Raw genomic sequence first — 17,315 nt, forward strand, 5'->3', positions numbered from 1 at the left:
TGTGACTGTGCCACCTGACACGGCAAAAGGGGCTCTGTAGATGCGACTGAGGATCTTGAGGGGGAGCTGACCCTGGATTGTCCATGTGGGCCCAAAGCAGTCATGAAGGTCCTTCCAAGAGGGTGACAGAAGGGTCAGAGTCAGAGAGTAAGCTATGGTGATGGATGAGTGGTGAGAGAGAGGTGACATTGCTGGCTTCAAAGATGGAGGAAGGAGCCACGAGCCACGATACAAAGGCGGCCTCTAGAAACCGAAAGAGCAGAGACGAGACTCTCCCCAGGAGCCTCCAGACGGATGTAATCCTGTCTGTACCTTGATTTTAGCCCAGTAAAGCCTGTGTGGAACTTCTAACCTCCAGACCGTAAGATGATACGTGTGTGTTGTTTAAAGTTACAAGGTATGTAACTTGTGAAGAGCCGTAAGAAAAACTAACACAGTAAGTATGCCAAATCAAGGGAAGGAGAAGATGCTGGGACCCCCCAAATGTCTTTGTCAAAAATAAAACAGATTTGGTGTTACAGATGAGCAACCTGGTCTGACCTCCTCTCCACCCTCTGCTCCATCCTCTCAGTGATTTTTACAGACTCACTGTGTGTGTTACGTTGTCCGCACCACCACTCTCCTGCTCGCCACCATCAGTTCCACTCCTAACTCTTTTTCATGTGCTCGGCCGGAATGAATCCTGTCCTCTTTGAACTGGTAATGGAGAGGTTCCTAGATCTTTTTTTTTTTTTTTAATGGAGTTTCGCTCTTTTTGCCCAGGCTGGAGTTCAATGTCGCGATCTTGGCTCACTGCAACCTCCGCCTCCCGGGTTCAAGCGATTCTCCTGCCTCAGCCTTCCGAATAGCTGGGATTACAGGCATGCGCCACCACGCCCAGCTAATTATTTATTTTTAGTAGAGATGGGGTTTCTCCATGTTGGCCAGGCTGGTCTCGAACCCCCGACCTCAGGTGATCCACCTGCCTCGGCCTCCCAAAGTGCTGGGATTACAGGCCTGAGCCACCGTGCCTGGTCGCCAAGGTACCTAGATCTTTTATATCTGTTTCTCGTCTGTGCCTCACCTCTCCAACTAAAAACCTTTTTATTTTTATTTTTTTTTTGAGACAGAGTCTCACCCTGTCACCCAGGCTGAAGTGCAGTGACACAATCTTGGCTCACTGCAACCTCCACCTCCCGGGTTCAAGCGATTCTTCTGCCTCAGCCTCCTGCATAGCCAGAACCACAGGCCCCTGCCACCACGCTCAGCTAATTTTTGTATTTTTAGTAGAGACGGGGTTTCACCATGTTGGCCAGGCTGATCTTGAACTCCTGACCTTGTGATCCACCCGCCTCGGCCTCCCAAAGTGCTGGGATTACAGGCGTGAGCCACCGCGCCCTGCCTGAAAACCTTTTTAAAACTATCATGTGAGGTCCAAACTAATGGTGAACAAGTAAGTGTGATGAATACTACAACAAACATGCTGACAATGTCAAAACGAAGGGTCATCAGATGGATGGGATGGACATAAGGAAGCAACACAGAAATTCTAGGACAAGTCCCTTGCAGGGAAGCCTTGGCTAGCAGCTAGCACAAGCTGCTCTATAGTAGTAACCAACCAACCCAAGCTTTTGTTCAATGACAGCAGAATTTGGCATTAATACCCCAAAAATCTATCTGGAAAGAATTATCCATAGATGCAGTTGGTGATTTCATAAAACGTTTATTCTTGGATTTCTGTATAAGTACACTTTGATGAAAATGTGAATAATTAAATCTTTTGGGATAGAGACTAAGAAAAAAATCTTACTCATTTTTTCTCATTTGATAAAATAACTTATAGGACACCAGCGTGAGCAACATAACTAGAGCCTGTCTCTACAAACAAATTAAAAAATTACCCAGGTGTGCAGGCACAGGCCTGTAGTCCTAGCTACTAGGGAGGCTGACGCTGGAAGGTCACTTGAGCCCAGAAGTTCGAGGCTGCAGTGAGCTATGAATAAGAGAGTGAGACCCTGTCTCTCAAAACAAAAACAACAACAAAAAACAACAAAGACAATTGTAGGACACTAAAGAAGACTAGCAACAAGATTTCTAATGATGCTTGAAGTATGAAAATGTGTTACGATTGTCTCGTTTTCTATGGGTTAAAAATGTAAAATAATATGTAATACAACTCAAAAATATGTCAGTTATTAACATATTAAAATAGAGCTGGTTTTATTCAATACTATCACTTCATTGGATCAAGAGATAGTCGCAGGATAGGAAATTTCTGCACACATCATGGATTTGCTCCCGAAGGTAGATGCATAGGTAGACGTTTCCTTTTTTTTTTCCAAGACAGAGTTTCGCTCCTATCATCCAGGCTGGAGTGCAGTGGTGCGATCTTGGCTCGCTGCAACCTCCACCTCCCGGGTTTAAGTGATTCTCCTGCTTCAGCCTCCAGAGTAGCTGGGATTACAGGCACACACCACCACACCAAGCTCATTTTTGTATTTTTAGTAGAGACGGGGTTTCACCGTGTTGGCCAGGCTGGTCTCAGACTCCTGACATTGTGATCCGCCCACCTCGGCTGCCCAAAGTGCTAGGATTACAGGCATGAGCCACCACACTTGGCCTGTTTTGTTTTTGTTTTTGTTTTTTTTGAGATGGCGTTTTGCTCTTGTTGCCCAGGCTGGAGTGCAGTGGTGCGATCTCGGCTCACCGCAACCTCTGCCTCTCTCCTGCCTCAGCCTTCCGAGTAACTGGGATTACAGGCATGTACCACCACTCCTGGCTAATTTTGTATTTTTAGCAGAGACGAGGTTTCTGCACGTTGGTCAGGCTACTCTCGAACTCCCAACCTCAGGTGATCCGCCCGCCTCAGCCTCCCAAAGTGCTGGGATTACAGGCATGAGCCACCGCACCTGGCCCACAGGTAGACATTTTCTACATTGTTACGGAGATCTAGAGGCTAGTCATTTCTTTTCTTTTTTTTTTTTTTGAGATGGAGTCTCGCTCTGTTGTCCAGGCTGGAGTACAGTGCTGTGATCTTGGCTCACTGCAACCTCTACCTCCCAAGTTCAAGTGATCCTTCTGCTTCAGCCTACTGAGTAGTTGGGACTACAGGCGTGTACCACCATGCCTGGCTAATTTTTGTATTTTTTAGTAGAGATGGGGTTTTACCATGTTGAGCAGGCTGGTCTCAAACTCCTGTCCTCAAGTGATCCACCCACCTTGGTCCCTCAAAGTGCTGGGATTACAGTCATGAGCCACTGCACCCACCCTAGGCTACCTTTTTCTAAAAAGAAGATAGGAAAAATGTGAGGAACTGGGATGACCTGGAACCTGAGACTACATGAGCATTTCAAGTAAAGGGAAAAAAAAATCAACAAATGTTCAGCTAGAAATAAGTTATTTTATTTTAAAACACATACAGATTAATAAATATTACTGGAAAACTTCATAGCCTTTTTATTTACATGAGGCAATTAACAACATGCTATGACTACATCTATAAAGCAAAATATAAGCAGGTCTTAGCCATGGACACATGTGTCTATGTATGCTAATTGGAAGCTCCCCAATACATTTATATGACAAAACTTTTACACAACCAATCAACATTTGACTTTTTTTTTATCATCTTCCTCTCTTTCACGATTATACTCCGTTTTTCAAGAAAATCAGTTATCCTTTGAAAAGGCAAAACACTCAAGCCACTGAAAAACAATATCTAAATTTTTGTAAAGTACAAAAATACTAAGGTGGGGGGCAATTATTATATTCTGACAAATAAATATTCTGAACTTTTCAACATGACCCTTTGGCACTAGTGGTTTGGGAGCCCTGACATTCGCCTGGTGTCAGTTCTGCATCAGGACTGAGCTGCTTGGAAGCAGGAAGTTCAGCATCATTTATTCCAAATCCAGTGTAACAGAATCCACGTGTTTCACAGGCCATTAAATCTTTTTCAGAATACAGACCTCGGCCAAATGTCAGGAGCCCATCACGCCATCGGAAGGTGATCTTTCTGTGCGGCTTTCTTAAGTACCTGTTTAATTTCCATATTTTACAATAGAACATATAAAACCCTTTCTTTTAAAACAAAAAAAGGAAAACTAAACCTTCATGGAATCATGCAAACTTTACACCCAGCGCTTCCTTTGCTTTCTCAGCACATGAGGTTGTGTGTTCTACAGCACGGTCCTGAGCGGACTCCACGGTCCGTGAAAGCGGAGTTTCCACTGTGCCACTCCCAGGCACTTCTGAACACGGTGCTCTCAGCTCAGGCCACCAGAAGGCTGCGGAAAGTGCCGGTGTTTTAGAAACAATTGGGAGAACCATCCCACCCCTTTAGAGGTAGAAAAACTGAGGCACAGAAAGGTTAAGAGACTCACCTATGTTTGCACGATTTAGGGAAAAATACAGAAAAGAAGAAAAACGTCCTCCTCCCTGGCTCACGCTCTGGGCCCCGGACTCTGCTTTTCAAACGCTTTGGGTACATGTGAAATAGATGCTTATTTACATGATCCTTGTTCTACTGAATATCAACTTTTTACTAGACAACATATTTTAATGTAACAAAGTTACATTTTCTTAAAACATAATTATTTTCTTGCATGTGAGGAATGTGTATGAAAACAAATGAGCAGTCATAGTGGGCCAAATTCTCATTGCTGTTCCTGTAATTCTGAACCTTTTCAAGTATACAATGGAGGTATAAGAATCTGGCCAGATGTGAAACATCGCCTATAAGCTAAAGGACAGAACCTTAAAATTCATCACCAGTACAATGGTGAGGTGGAAATGAGGAATACAAAAAATTGAGGTATTTTATATGAAAAACTGTCTTGTGTGTGACTGGTGTGCAAATTGGTCTTTTCTTTCCAACTCACATTAACAGAATCTACCTATGAATATGAGTAAAACTGATGAAAAATGAACACGGATATGTCCTTGGGAGGAAGGTCCCTGTTAAGGAGTCAATGACACATTTTTGGTCCCTGAGTAGGCAAAACACCAAGACTCCATCCAATCCTGCCTGATGGGCGAACAACCTCCTTGGTGTCAGACACCATGAAAAGGACAACTTCAGAGCACAGAAGCTAATCCATGCCGTCGGGAACAGACCTTAAACTGAAATGTTCTCTTTCTAGTTTCCTGCTTGGTGGCAGGAAGCCTAAGTCAGGATCCAGCAGGCGTCAGAGCGGTGCGATGGGAGGGGCTCTGGGAACCACGGGAACACTCCCCTCTTCTGGGTTAGCGGAGCGGCTTGAAAAAGAGGAATCTCCCCACCAGACAGAAGGGCAGCAGCCTGTGCCCATCATACCTGTTTCCACGGACCACGTGTCCGTGCACACCTGGGAGACACTGCATCTCCAAAGTCTAGAACTGGCCCCTGGAAGTTGAGCACGACATTTACAAAGAGCTGAGTCGTCTAGGAAGAAGGAACGCAAGACGACTGCACAAGTGAACGGTGCTCACTTCTATCAGAAAACAGATGTGAACCCCAAAGAAGAGCAAACACCAACATATTCCTGCTGGGATGAACTTGTGGAAAGACAACTGGGTGGAGCAAATTGGCTTGAAGAGCAGGAATCGAAAGAGTTTTCCTTATTGCTGAACAAAGAGCTAACATTCTAGCTAACATTCTAGAATATTCCACTAACATTCTAATAGGAAAACACGGCAATGAGGGCGGAGCAAGGCCACCAGAACACTGGGTTCCTCCCCAAGGTCCCCAGCATGGGCAGGGCCTTGCTCCATGTGGCAGAGGAAGGACCGCCCTCCCCAGCACCTTCTCCACAGAGATGGCATCCTCCTGCCAACCAGGAAGATGCTCCGGGGGCTCTGTGGTGCTGGGTTAGGGTTAGAACCCTTAACTGGCCCTACCTTTGATCAATGAGCAGAACAGGAAGCAATCTCTTCAAATGCAAATATTCCGAGGAGAAAACAAGGCATTGCCCAAGAAGAGGAGAGAAATGGCCTATTTAAGTATCTATCAAGAGGAAATCTGCACATTGTGATCAAAACCTTTGATTTTAGAGGATGCCTGAAAACAAGTATACAGTAAGCATCTTTTTTTTCAAAGAATAGTATAATAATGAAAATATTTCAAGTACATTTGCTTTTAGAAAGACTACTAAGAGATCGATCCATGTTCTAGGGTCTCCCCCAAAGTTCTCACTTTGGGGCTTTTTTTTATTTCCAAATGAATGATGAAAACATAAATTTTTTAAATAAATACTATTAAATCAGAAGTTATATGCTCTATATTAAATTTGAAAATTAGACTGTTCAACCACTGGTCATGTCATTTACTTTGAGGCTAGTGTCACGTGTTTGAAAAACAATGGATGATATGAACTTTGTTTCACTGGAAGAAAAGCTGTGTATCCTACTGAAGTATCTGCTGAACAGAGGTAAACCTGAAAGATTGTAACTGTCCCAGGACCAGTCACCTTCAAGGGGAAAAGAGCTATTAATACTTTGAGATTTTGTTTCACTTTAAGAAAGTTATAGAGCAGATCATCGGGTATCACCTCTCAGTATCAATGGTGTAATTGTGGATTAAAATTATACTAAGGTACACCAACAGCTGCATTTAAACTAAATTTCACATGAAAGCTGTAGCGACACAAACGTGATAATTTTCAGGTGACACGTGAACTTGTTAGCCACATGTATTCTTTGAATATCTCACACTCCTTACCTAGGAAACTATTTTTTATGCCTAAAAGTATATTGATACTGCTACATTACATTTTCAGAAAGTTCCTAAAAGCACTGATGATAAAAAACAAAACCTGCTAATGGACTTTGAGCATTTGCTAACCATCCATTAAGAGAGGATTTACAATTTTTAAAAACAATTTTGTTGCTGCTCTTAGTTCACAAATCACTGACAACTCATGGTCATCACGCACACTTTTAATTCATAAAGGATTTTTCTCTATATATTAAACTAGTCTCATTTTATTTAGCCTCTTCACTCAACACTTTAGGAAGCTATTCCTTGAGACTTTAGAAATGTTCTTTTTGCCTACAAAAACACATTTTTTCCTCACTGAGGAACTTTAATTGGGTATTATTAAATTTTATGTTCTACTTCACCTAATCCACTTGACCCAACCCCATCTTTCAACTTGGCATAGTCCCCCACTGAGATAAAACACTGGCCATGAAGTACATGATACCGTGGTGAAATATTTGCATCACTTCATGCTTTGCTCCCATTTGGAACACATGGATGAGAACATTACAGAGAATGACCTCTTGGATTCAAATACTGGCATAATTAATGGCTCTTTTGCAATTAAGACATATAATGAGAGGTTAGATAAGGAACTCCAGGACACTCTGCCATTGCAAACAACAAGAAGACGGCTACATCCATTGGCTTTTTGTGATAAATTCTTTTGTAAACGGTTGTGTTGCAGTCTGTAGAAACTAGCCTAACCTCAATTGTGTCCTTTAACCTGTTCCTGTGTGACAAGGTACTTGATTTATGAGCTGTTGAACAGGTTTTCTCCCACTTAGCCTTATTATCAAGTTACCTAATTAATTTCTTCTGAATGGCCATAAATGCTTGCTGATAAAGAATGTGGATCTATTTGATACTGGATCCCAGGTACATAGATTGAAGACAAATAATACCTCATGCTACTTAAATCAACTGTCTTTAATTGGACAATAATCACATGTTAAGTGGGTCCATTTGCTCTAATGTGTCTTTAGTCTTGACTATCTTCCAACGAATATACAGTCATGCACCACCTAACCGAGTTTCTGTCAAAGACACCACTTACACGTGGGTGGTCCCATTGGATTATAGTACCACAGTTTTACTGTCCCCTTCGTGTGTTTGGAAACACAAATACTCACCACTGTGTTACAGTTGCCTGCAGTATTCAGTGCAGTCACGTGCCGTACAGGTGTGTAGCCCAGGAGCAACAGGCTGTGCCATTGGCCTGGGTGGGTACTAGGTGACCCATCTAGGTTTGTGTAAGTGCACTCCATGATGTTCACACAATAAAGTCACCTTACAATGCATTTCTTAGAATGTTTCCCTGTCATTAAGTGACACGTGACTGTATTATTTCTAACTGCCTTATACATTTATAACTTGAAGATTGAAATATTAAAGCATACTCAAGGAAGTTGCATTATTCTAATCTAAGAACATATACACAGTAATAGTTAAATTAAGTTAATAATTCAAGTGATAAAGGCACTGAAATTGATTTGAGCTATCCTGCCAGTGGAACACTCCATCATGTTCATTAACTCTTCTCTCTCTCTATTTACTATTAAAATGTCTTGGGTGGGGGTGGGGGTGGGGGTCGAAGAGTCAACTGGTCAGAGGATTAAAAACAATTCAATGTATATGCCTCTTATTTAGATGACATACCTGAATGTTATACATGCTTAATGCAAACCAACACAACTACAGACACATTCACTGTACAGTGCCAGAGTTCAAGACAACAATCTCTCATTTCCAAAGTAGTCTAAGTAAAAATATCTCTGCTATCCTGTAACAACTAACCCGAAAGAGCCCATCTTTTCCTGTTTAAATCATGTTAAAATGTTTTAAAAGAAGAGAATATTCATGAAAGCTTCCAGGTTAATGGAAATGAAAATGAGATTCGTCTCATCAGAGAGAGATGGTGCCAGGCAACCGCTGGGCACCTTTGGGCTGCAGAGGGCTGGCTGGGCCTCTGCTCTGGTGCTGAGCCATGCTCCCCGCTGTCCACCAGACCACCTGTTACTCTCCAGTCAACTCTAACACCATGATCGAGGACCTCTTCTACTTCACATCCAATCGGGGCCAGAAACCACCTCCAACGCCTGTTCCTCGAACCATCCAAGCCCCTGTTGCAATCTAGTCTGTTTTCATATTAGATTTGTTCATCTCCCCAAGGTTGAAATTGAACTCTTTGAACACCTGTATAAGGACAATCCCCACGGAGACGGTCGTGAATCCACAGGCCATCCCCAAGAAGTCCACCAGGCCCACGTTGCTCCACTCCCTAAAGAGGATGGCCGAGGCCAGCAGGACCAGCGTGGTAAACACGACGTAGTAGATGGCCCCGAACACCGAGGAGTCGAAGCACTCCAGCGCCTTGTTGATGTACCTGAACTGGACGATGATGCTGCAGCCGAGCACGGCCAGGAGCACCAGGCACAGGCAGAGGGCTCTCTGGCTGGACGGGTTGTTATGCAAGATGTCTTGGGCCGCCAGCCCGATGCCCTTGGTGGAAGGCACGGTGAAACTGCCCAGCAAGGAGCAGATGCTGATGTAGACCATGATGTTGGTGGGCCCGTGGGCCGGCGCGATCCAGAAGATGAGCAGCAGCAGCATGAGCAGCACGATGCACAGGTAACCCACAAACACTGGAACACAGACGGCACAGGGTCACCCGGCAGCCGCCGCCTAGCAGCCACAACCCAGGAGGTAGACTGGGGCAGCACCCGTGCCCCCACCCGCCACCCGCCTCTACTGCGGCACAGCCCTGGGGGGCATGTGGGCTCCGGCTTGAATTTACCAGATCCACTGATTTCATTCCACAACATTATTCCCATCACTTTCACTGTTAAAACATTTACAGCCAGGCGCGGTGGCTCACACCTGTAATCCCAGTGCTTTGGGAGGCCGAGGCAGGCAGATCAGGAGGTCGGGAGATCGAGACTATCCTGGCTAACATGGTGAAACCCTGTTCTCTACTAAAAGTACGAAAAATTAGCCGGGCGTGGTGGCGGGCGCCAGTAATCCCAGCTACTCAGGACACTGAGGCAGAAGAATCGCTTGAACCCGGGAGGCGGAGTTGCAGTGAGCCGAGATCGCACCACTGTACTCCAGCCTGGGCGACAAAGCGAGAGTCCATCTCAAAAAAAAAAAAAAAAAAAATTTACAGCTCCTAAATGTTTACATGGTTCTCTATCAGAACCATTCTCTGTTTTTTTGTTGTTTGTTTTGTTTTTTTGAGACGGAGTTTTGCTCTTTGTTGTCCAGGATGGAGTGAAATAGCGTGATCTCTGCTCACTGCAACCTCTGCCTCCCCGGTTCAAGCGATTCTCCTGCCTCAGCGTCCTGAGTAGCTGGGATCACAGGCACCTGCCGCCACGCCTGGCTATCATATTTTCAGGAGAGACAGGGTTTCACCATGTTGGCCAGGCTGGTCTCAAACTCCTGACCTTACGTGGTCCGCCGTCCTAGGCCTCCCATAGTGCTGGGATTACAGGCGTGAGCCACCGTGCCCAGCCTGGAACCATTCTCTTAACAATGCAAGTCAATGAAGATGCTCCAAGGTTTCAAAAAAGCACCCGGAAATCCAGGGGGCGGGGTAAGGCTGGGGACAGAAGGGAAGACTATAAGCTGTGGGGGCATTTGTGGGTTTTTCAATGATTGGGGGCTGCACCCAGTGGGCAGAGGCATGTGCACACAGCAACCCCCACTCCCATCAAAATCATCCCATTCTCCTTACAACTTCTGCATGTCTCCTTGGACTTGTAACTGAAAAACATACTTATAATAATCAGAGCCTAGAAACTAATTTTATGTATGAAACGAAGTAATTTTTACATGGATTTAATATACGCTGAATTTTTCAGAAATGCCACTTCCATGTAAATTGAGGGAGGATTGTTCTTTCTTTGATCAAAGCTTGATTAAGAGTTATGCTCCATCTGAGGATCATTTTGTTGATGGTAAGACCTCAAGTGTCCAAGTCAAAAACATGACACCTCCTGTCAGTCTATATGTGCAGCTACCAGATTCTCAACCACTCCTCACAAGGTGTGGGGCTGGCCAGCTCCAACAGGTCTTCTCTTGTAGGGGGACCTGAGCATTTACGTATTGAAATGGATGTTTTGTTTTAAAGTATCGTCCTGGTATTTCTCCTTTATATTACAGTGAGGGCATTAAATTGACGGTTTAAAATTGTGTGTATAAGGAGGTTGTGTTTTCTGTGAAACCCATTCCAAGATCACAAATGGACCTGAGAGGGCTGGGAACTGCTGGCTATGCAAACCAGCAAGTGTGGACAAGAAAATCAGCAAGTGTGGACAAGAAAATCAGCAAGTGTGGACAAGAAAATCAGCAAGTGAGGACAAGAAAACCAGTGAGTGTGGACAAGAAAACTAGCGAGTGTGGACAAGCAAACCAGGGTGTGAACATGCAAAATAGGGTGTGGACATCCACACTTGCTGGACAAGAAAACCAGCAAACTGATGTGGAGGCAGTTTTGTGCTGGCACCTGCCTAAACTTGTTGGTAAGCAACACAGGGTAGTCTACTTACAGTGAAATCTATACTTTAAGTCTACTGTAATCATGTAGAGAGTAGTTTTTAATGCACTCAAAAAAAAAAAAGAAAGAAAAGAGAACAGGCCCAGTGGCTCATGCCTGTAATCCCAGCACTTTGGAAGGCCAAGGTGGGCAGATCATGAGGTCAGGAGATCGAGATCATCCTGGCTAACACGATGAAACCCTGTGTCTACTAAAAATACAAAAAAAAATTAGCTGGGCACGGTGGCGGGCGCCTGTAGTCCCAGCTACTCGGGAGGCTGAGGCAGGAGAATGGCGTGAACCCAGGAGGCAGAGCTTGCAGTGAGCGGAGATTGCGCCACTGCACTCCAGCCTGGGCGACAGAGTGAGACTCTGTCTCAAAAAAAAAAAAAAGGCCGGGCGCGGTGGCTCAAGCCTGTAATCCCAGCACTTTGGGAGGCCGAGACGGGCGGATCACGAGGTCAGGAGATCGAGACCATCCTGGCTAACACGGTGAAACCCCGTCTCTACTAAAAATACAAAAAAACTAGCCGGGCGAGGTGGCGGGCGCCTGTAGTCCCAGCTACTCCGGAGGCTGAGGCAGGAGAATGGCGTAAACCCGGGAGGCGGAGCTTGCAGTGAGCTGAGATCCGGCCACTGCAGTCCAGCCCGGGCTACAGAGCAAGACTCCGTCTCAAAAAAAAAAAAAAAAAAAAGAAATTATGTCAAAAAATATATATGAGGAATCTAAACGTAAGAGATGCCAGGTCTTTGTCCTCACAGAGCTTCATGCTGGAGGGAGCGAAGTGCTGAGGTGAAGACAGAGCGGGCACACCAGGAAAGGCATGTGGGGAGGGGCGGGTGGCAGTCAGACTTGGGAGGGTGGCCCAAGGGAAGGGAAGGCGCCCATGCACAAGGTCCCAGAAGAGAACCTGAAAGAATGCCAGGCCACGGAGGCTCCCCCCAGGGCATGAGGATCAGGAAGGAGGGTGAGGGCAGAGGGCCAGCCTGTGAGCACAGCCCACTGACGCACGTGCCCAGAGAACGCAGATCTACAGTAACAGATCAGGGTGGACACACGGTTCCTCTGCCCTGCCAGGAAGTGTCCAATTTGAAGATGTGGTTAAAAAAGTTGGGACTCCTAGTGCAAACTTTCTTGGCAGTGCTGCTGGAAAGGAATTACCTGGGTTGGTCAGCTTCTCCTCCAGTTCAGCCTGAGTCGTCACACTCTCAGACTTTGGGGAGTGGATAATCAGCACAACAGAGCCTGCACAGCTTAGCAGGCACCCCAACTTGCCCAAGATGTTGAGCTTTTCCTTCAGGAGATAGGAAGCTAAAATGGACCTTTATTGAAAAAAGAGAAATCATTCAAGGTTAAATCAAATTACCTGACCTTTCTTCTAATAGCAGATATTTTATCTAGAAAAACCATTTTCTTTTTCTTCTTTTTTTCCCTTTAAAAGACCACCTCTCACTCTGTTGCCTAGGCTAGAGTGCAGTGTGAAATCATAGCTCACCACAAGCTTAAACTCCTGGGCTCAAGTGATCCTCCTGCCTCAGCCACTGGAGTAGCTGGGACTACAGGTGCATGCCACCACACCCAGCTAATTTTTAAAAAATTTTGTGTAGAGACTGGGTCTCACTGGATTGCCCAGGCAAGTCTCAAACTCCTGGGCTCAAACAATCCTCTTGCCTTGGCCTCCCAAACTGCTGGAATTATAGGTGTGAGCCACCATGCCTGGCCAGGATTTTCACACCAATTCCATGTATAACCACTACGTAGTTAATGATACACATTACTTACACCACTATATTACTATGTCAGCACATATAAAATATATGAGTATAAAAAGTTTTATGATTGACCAAAAATAAAAGCAATGCTTCCTCACTTATAAAAGGAACCGATCAAAAATACTAATATCTATGCTATGTGGAAAAGTAGGGTGCAAAAACTGTCAAAATAATTATAAGTAATGCATGATAAAAACACAAAAGTGAAAAATGCACAAACAAAAGAAAAAATAAACATGCTAACAGTAATTGCAGTATAGGAGAAGTAGTAGGGGTGGTTATTTCCTCTAACACTGAAAACTTTTAAAAGGTAGTCACATTACTAATGCATTCTTCACAAACATCTATAATCTTCAGGCTGCTAACGTGTTTCTTCTCTTATTTCCCTGTGTAGTTATCAGTATACAATCTGAATTGGAACACCTTGCCCTCAGTAAGTCACAGGACTGGTCATTCTCACTTTACTCATGTCTGTGCTGAAGACAATCGGAAAACAGGAACGTCCAGGAGGCCATACCAGGCTCAGGTACAGACCGGATTACTTCCTGTAACATTATTTTAAAAATAAGGAAACTTGAGCCTCAGAAAGGGTCAGCACTGAACCTAAGGCCACAAAGCTAACAAGAGATACAAGCATGGTGGTGACACACCTGCAGGTCCTCAACGGCCTGCTTTTCCCTTGTACCGCTTCACATCCTTGCCCCTAGACAGCCTATTCTTAAGCAGCTCCCAACAGTGTCATTGGGGAAAGAAGCGTCATCACTGAAAGAAACAACAAAAGACATACGAATACACGACTAGATGTTGAATAGAGAAGCTCCATTGAGTAGCTGCCGAAAAAAGTAGAAGCCAGAAACGCAGGGGGCTCACAGGGCAAAAAGTGGGCCTGGAACTGGCCTGGACCAGGGTGGACTATGACAAGGTGGGAAAGGGCTGCCATGCACCAAAGGGGAAAGTATGAGTCATAAGGCCAAATCATCTCTTGCTCCATTGAGGAATACCAGAGGACAGTGCCATTTTCATTCATTCATTCATTGAGACAGAGTCTCTCTCTGTCACCCAGGCTAGAGTGCAGTGGTGCGCTCTCAACTCACTGTAACCTCTGCCTCCCGGGTTCAAGCGATTCTCCTGCCTCAGCCTCCCGAGTAGCTGGATCACAGGCATGTGCCACCATGCCAGGCTACCTTTTTGTATTTAGTAGAGATGGGGTTTCACCATGTTGGCCAGGTTGGTCTCGAACTCCTGACCTCATGATCCACCCGCCTTGGCCTCCCAAAGTGCTGGGATTACAGGCGTGAGCCACTGTGCCCGGCAAAAGTTTTTATATATTCTAACTACAAGTCCCTTATCAGACATATACTTTGAAATTTTCTCCCACTCCATGAGTTTTCAATTCATTGCTGGCATCCTTTTAAGCACAAAAATTTTTAATTTTGATGATATCCAATGTATCTATTTTTCTTCTGTTGTTTGTGCTTTTGTGCTTTAAGTGTCATACCTAGGAAACCATCACCTAATCCAAGGTCATAAAGACTTACACCTATGTTTACTTCTAAGAGTTTTACAAGTTTAGTTCTTACATCTAAGTCTTTGATCTGTTCTTAGTTGACGTCTGTATACGGTATGAGGCAGAAGCACACTTTCATTCACTTGCAAGTGGATATCCACCTGGCTCAGCATCATGTGTTGAAAAGACTATTCTTTCCCCCACTAAATTGTCTTGGTACCACTGGCAAAAATCAATTGACTGTAAACGTGAGCGTTTGTTTCTAGAATCTCAATTATATTCTATTGATTTACATGTCTTTCCTTATCCCAGTACCACATTGGGTTTTTGTTTGTTTGGGTATTGAGATGGACTCGCTCTGCCACCTAGGCTGGAGGATAGGGGCATGATCGCAGTTAACTGTAGCCTCCAACTCCCAGGCTCAAGCAATCCTCCTGCCTCAGCCTCCTGAGTAGCTAGGACCACAGGTATGTGCTGTATGCCTGACTGATTTTTTACAGGGATGAGGGTTTCACTATGTTGCCCAGGTGACCACACTGTTTTGATTACTGTAGTTTCATACAGTGTTGTGAAATTGGGAAGTGTGAGTTCTCCAACTTTGTTGTTGTATTTCAAGATTGTTTTCTCATTTTGAGTCCCTTCCAAATCCTATGAATTTTATCATCAGTGTGTCATTTTCTGTAAAGAATTCAGCTAGGAGTTTGATATAAATTATATTGAATCTGTAGATGAATATGGGAGTACTGCCATCTGAACAATATTAATTCTGATCTGTAAATATGGACAATTTACTTAGGTCTTCTTTAATTTCTTTTAAGAGGGTTTTTATAGATTTTGGAATATGAGTTTTGTACTTCCTTTGTTAAATTTATTCTTTTATTTTTTGAGACAGAGTCTCACTCTGTTGTCCAGCCTGGAGTGCAGTGGCTGGATCTCGGCTCACTGCCAGCTCCGCCTCCCAGGTTCACGCCATTCTCCTGCCTCAGCCTCCCGAATAGCTGGGACTACAGGCTCCCACCACCATGCCTGAGTAATTTTTTGTATTTTTAGTAGAGATGGGGGTTTCACCGTGTTAGCCAGGATGGTATCAATCTCCTGACCTTGTGATCCGCCCACCTGGGCCTCCCAAAGTGCTGGGATTACAGGCGTGAGCCACCGCGCCCGGCCAGTTAAATTTATATTTAAGTATTTCATTCATTTTGGTGCTACTGTATATGAGATTGCTTTCTTAATTTCATTTTTGGTTTGCTTACTGCTACTGTACATAGATGTAATTTTTTTTTTTTTTTTGAGATGGAGTTTCACTCTTGTTGCCCAGGCTGGAGTGCACTGGCCTGATCTCGGCTCACTGTACCCCTGCCTCCTGGGTTCAAGCAATTCTCCTGCCTCAGCCTCCCGAGTGGCTGGGATTATAGGCGTGTGCCACCATGCCTGGCTCATTTTGCATTTTTACGAGAGATGGGGTTTCACCATGTTGGTCAGACCGATCGCAAATTCCCTACCTCAGGGGATCCACCCACCTCAGCCTCCCAAAGTGCTGGGGTTATAGGCGTGAGCCACCGCGCCTGGCAGATGTAATTTTCTTTTTTTTTTTCGGAGACAGAGTCTCACTCTGTCGCCCAGGCTGGAGTGCAGTGGCACAATCTCGGCTCACTGAAACCTCCACACATCCCTGGTTCAAGCGATTCTCCTGCCTCAGCCTCCCGAGTAGCTGGGACTACAGGCATGTGCCACCATGCCTGGTTAATATTTTTTGTATTTTGGTTGAGACGAGGTTTCATCATGTTGGCCAGGCTGGTCTCAAACTCCTGACCTCAAGTGATCTGCCTGTCTCAGCCTCCCAAAGTGCTGGGATTACAGGCATGAGCCACTGCGCCCGGCCTCAGACGTAATATTTATACATTGATCTTGTGTCCATCGACCTTGCTAAACTTATTAGTTCTAATAATTTCTTAGTCGATTCTTTAGGACGCTCTATACAAGATCAGGTCCTCTGCCGGGTGTGGTAGCTCATGCCTGTAATCCCAGCATTTTGGGAGGCTGAGGTGGGTGGGTCACCTGAAGTCAGGAGTTCAAGACTAGCCTGGCCAACATGGCAAAACCCCATCTCTACTAAAAATACATAAATTAGCTGCGCATGGTGAACGGCACCTGTAATCCAAGCTCCTTGGGAGGCTGAGGCAGGAGAATCACTTGAACCCAGGAGGCAGAGGTTGCAGTGAGCCGAGAGCACACCACTGCACTCCAGCCTAGGCGGCAGACTGAGATTCCATCTAAAAAAAAAAAAAAAAGAAAAAAAGGCCAGGCACGGTGGCTCACACCTGTAATCCCAGCACTTTGGGAGGCCGAGGTGGACGTATCACGAGGTCAGGAGATTGAGACCATCCTGGCTAACATGGTGAAACCCCATCTCTACTAAAAATACAAAAATTAGCTGGGCATGGTGGCGCTCACCTGTAGTCTCAGCTACTTGGGAGGCTGAGGAAGGAGAATCACTTGAACGCGGGAGAGGGAGGTTGCAGTGAGCTGAGATCATGCAGCTGAACTCCAGCCTGGCAACACAGCGAGACTCTGACTCAAAAAAAAAAAAAAAAAAAAAAAAAAATTCAGGTCTTCTGCCAATAAAGGCAATTAACTTCTTCCTTTTCTTTCCAATATAAATGCCTTTTTTTTTTTTTTTTTTTTTTTTGAGACGGAGTCTCGCTCTGTCGCCCAGGCTGGAGTGCAGTGGCCGGATCTCAGCTCACTGCAAGCTCCGCCTCCCGGGTTCACGTCATTCTTCT

The 17,315-nt window shown here is 44.9% G+C and overlaps 1 protein-coding gene across 1 annotated transcript in view; it reads right to left on the reverse strand.

Moving 5' to 3' along the window:
* Positions 1-3,359: 3,359 nt before the first annotated feature.
* NIPA1 (NIPA magnesium transporter 1) overlaps positions 3,360-17,315 on the reverse strand; it is a 33,506-nt gene continuing 19,550 nt past the window's right edge. Inside the window, exons 4-5 of the mRNA XM_008017298.3 lie at positions 12,415-12,575; positions 3,360-9,360 (exon numbers count right to left, since the gene is read on the reverse strand). Coding sequence (XP_008015489.1) covers positions 8,849-9,360; positions 12,415-12,575 — 673 coding nt within the window. The 3' untranslated portion in view covers positions 3,360-8,848. The remainder of the gene's footprint in view (positions 9,361-12,414; positions 12,576-17,315) is intronic.

Source organism: Chlorocebus sabaeus, chromosome 26, assembly GCF_047675955.1.
Source record: "Chlorocebus sabaeus isolate Y175 chromosome 26, mChlSab1.0.hap1, whole genome shotgun sequence".
Taxonomy (NCBI): Eukaryota; Metazoa; Chordata; class Mammalia; order Primates; family Cercopithecidae; genus Chlorocebus; species Chlorocebus sabaeus.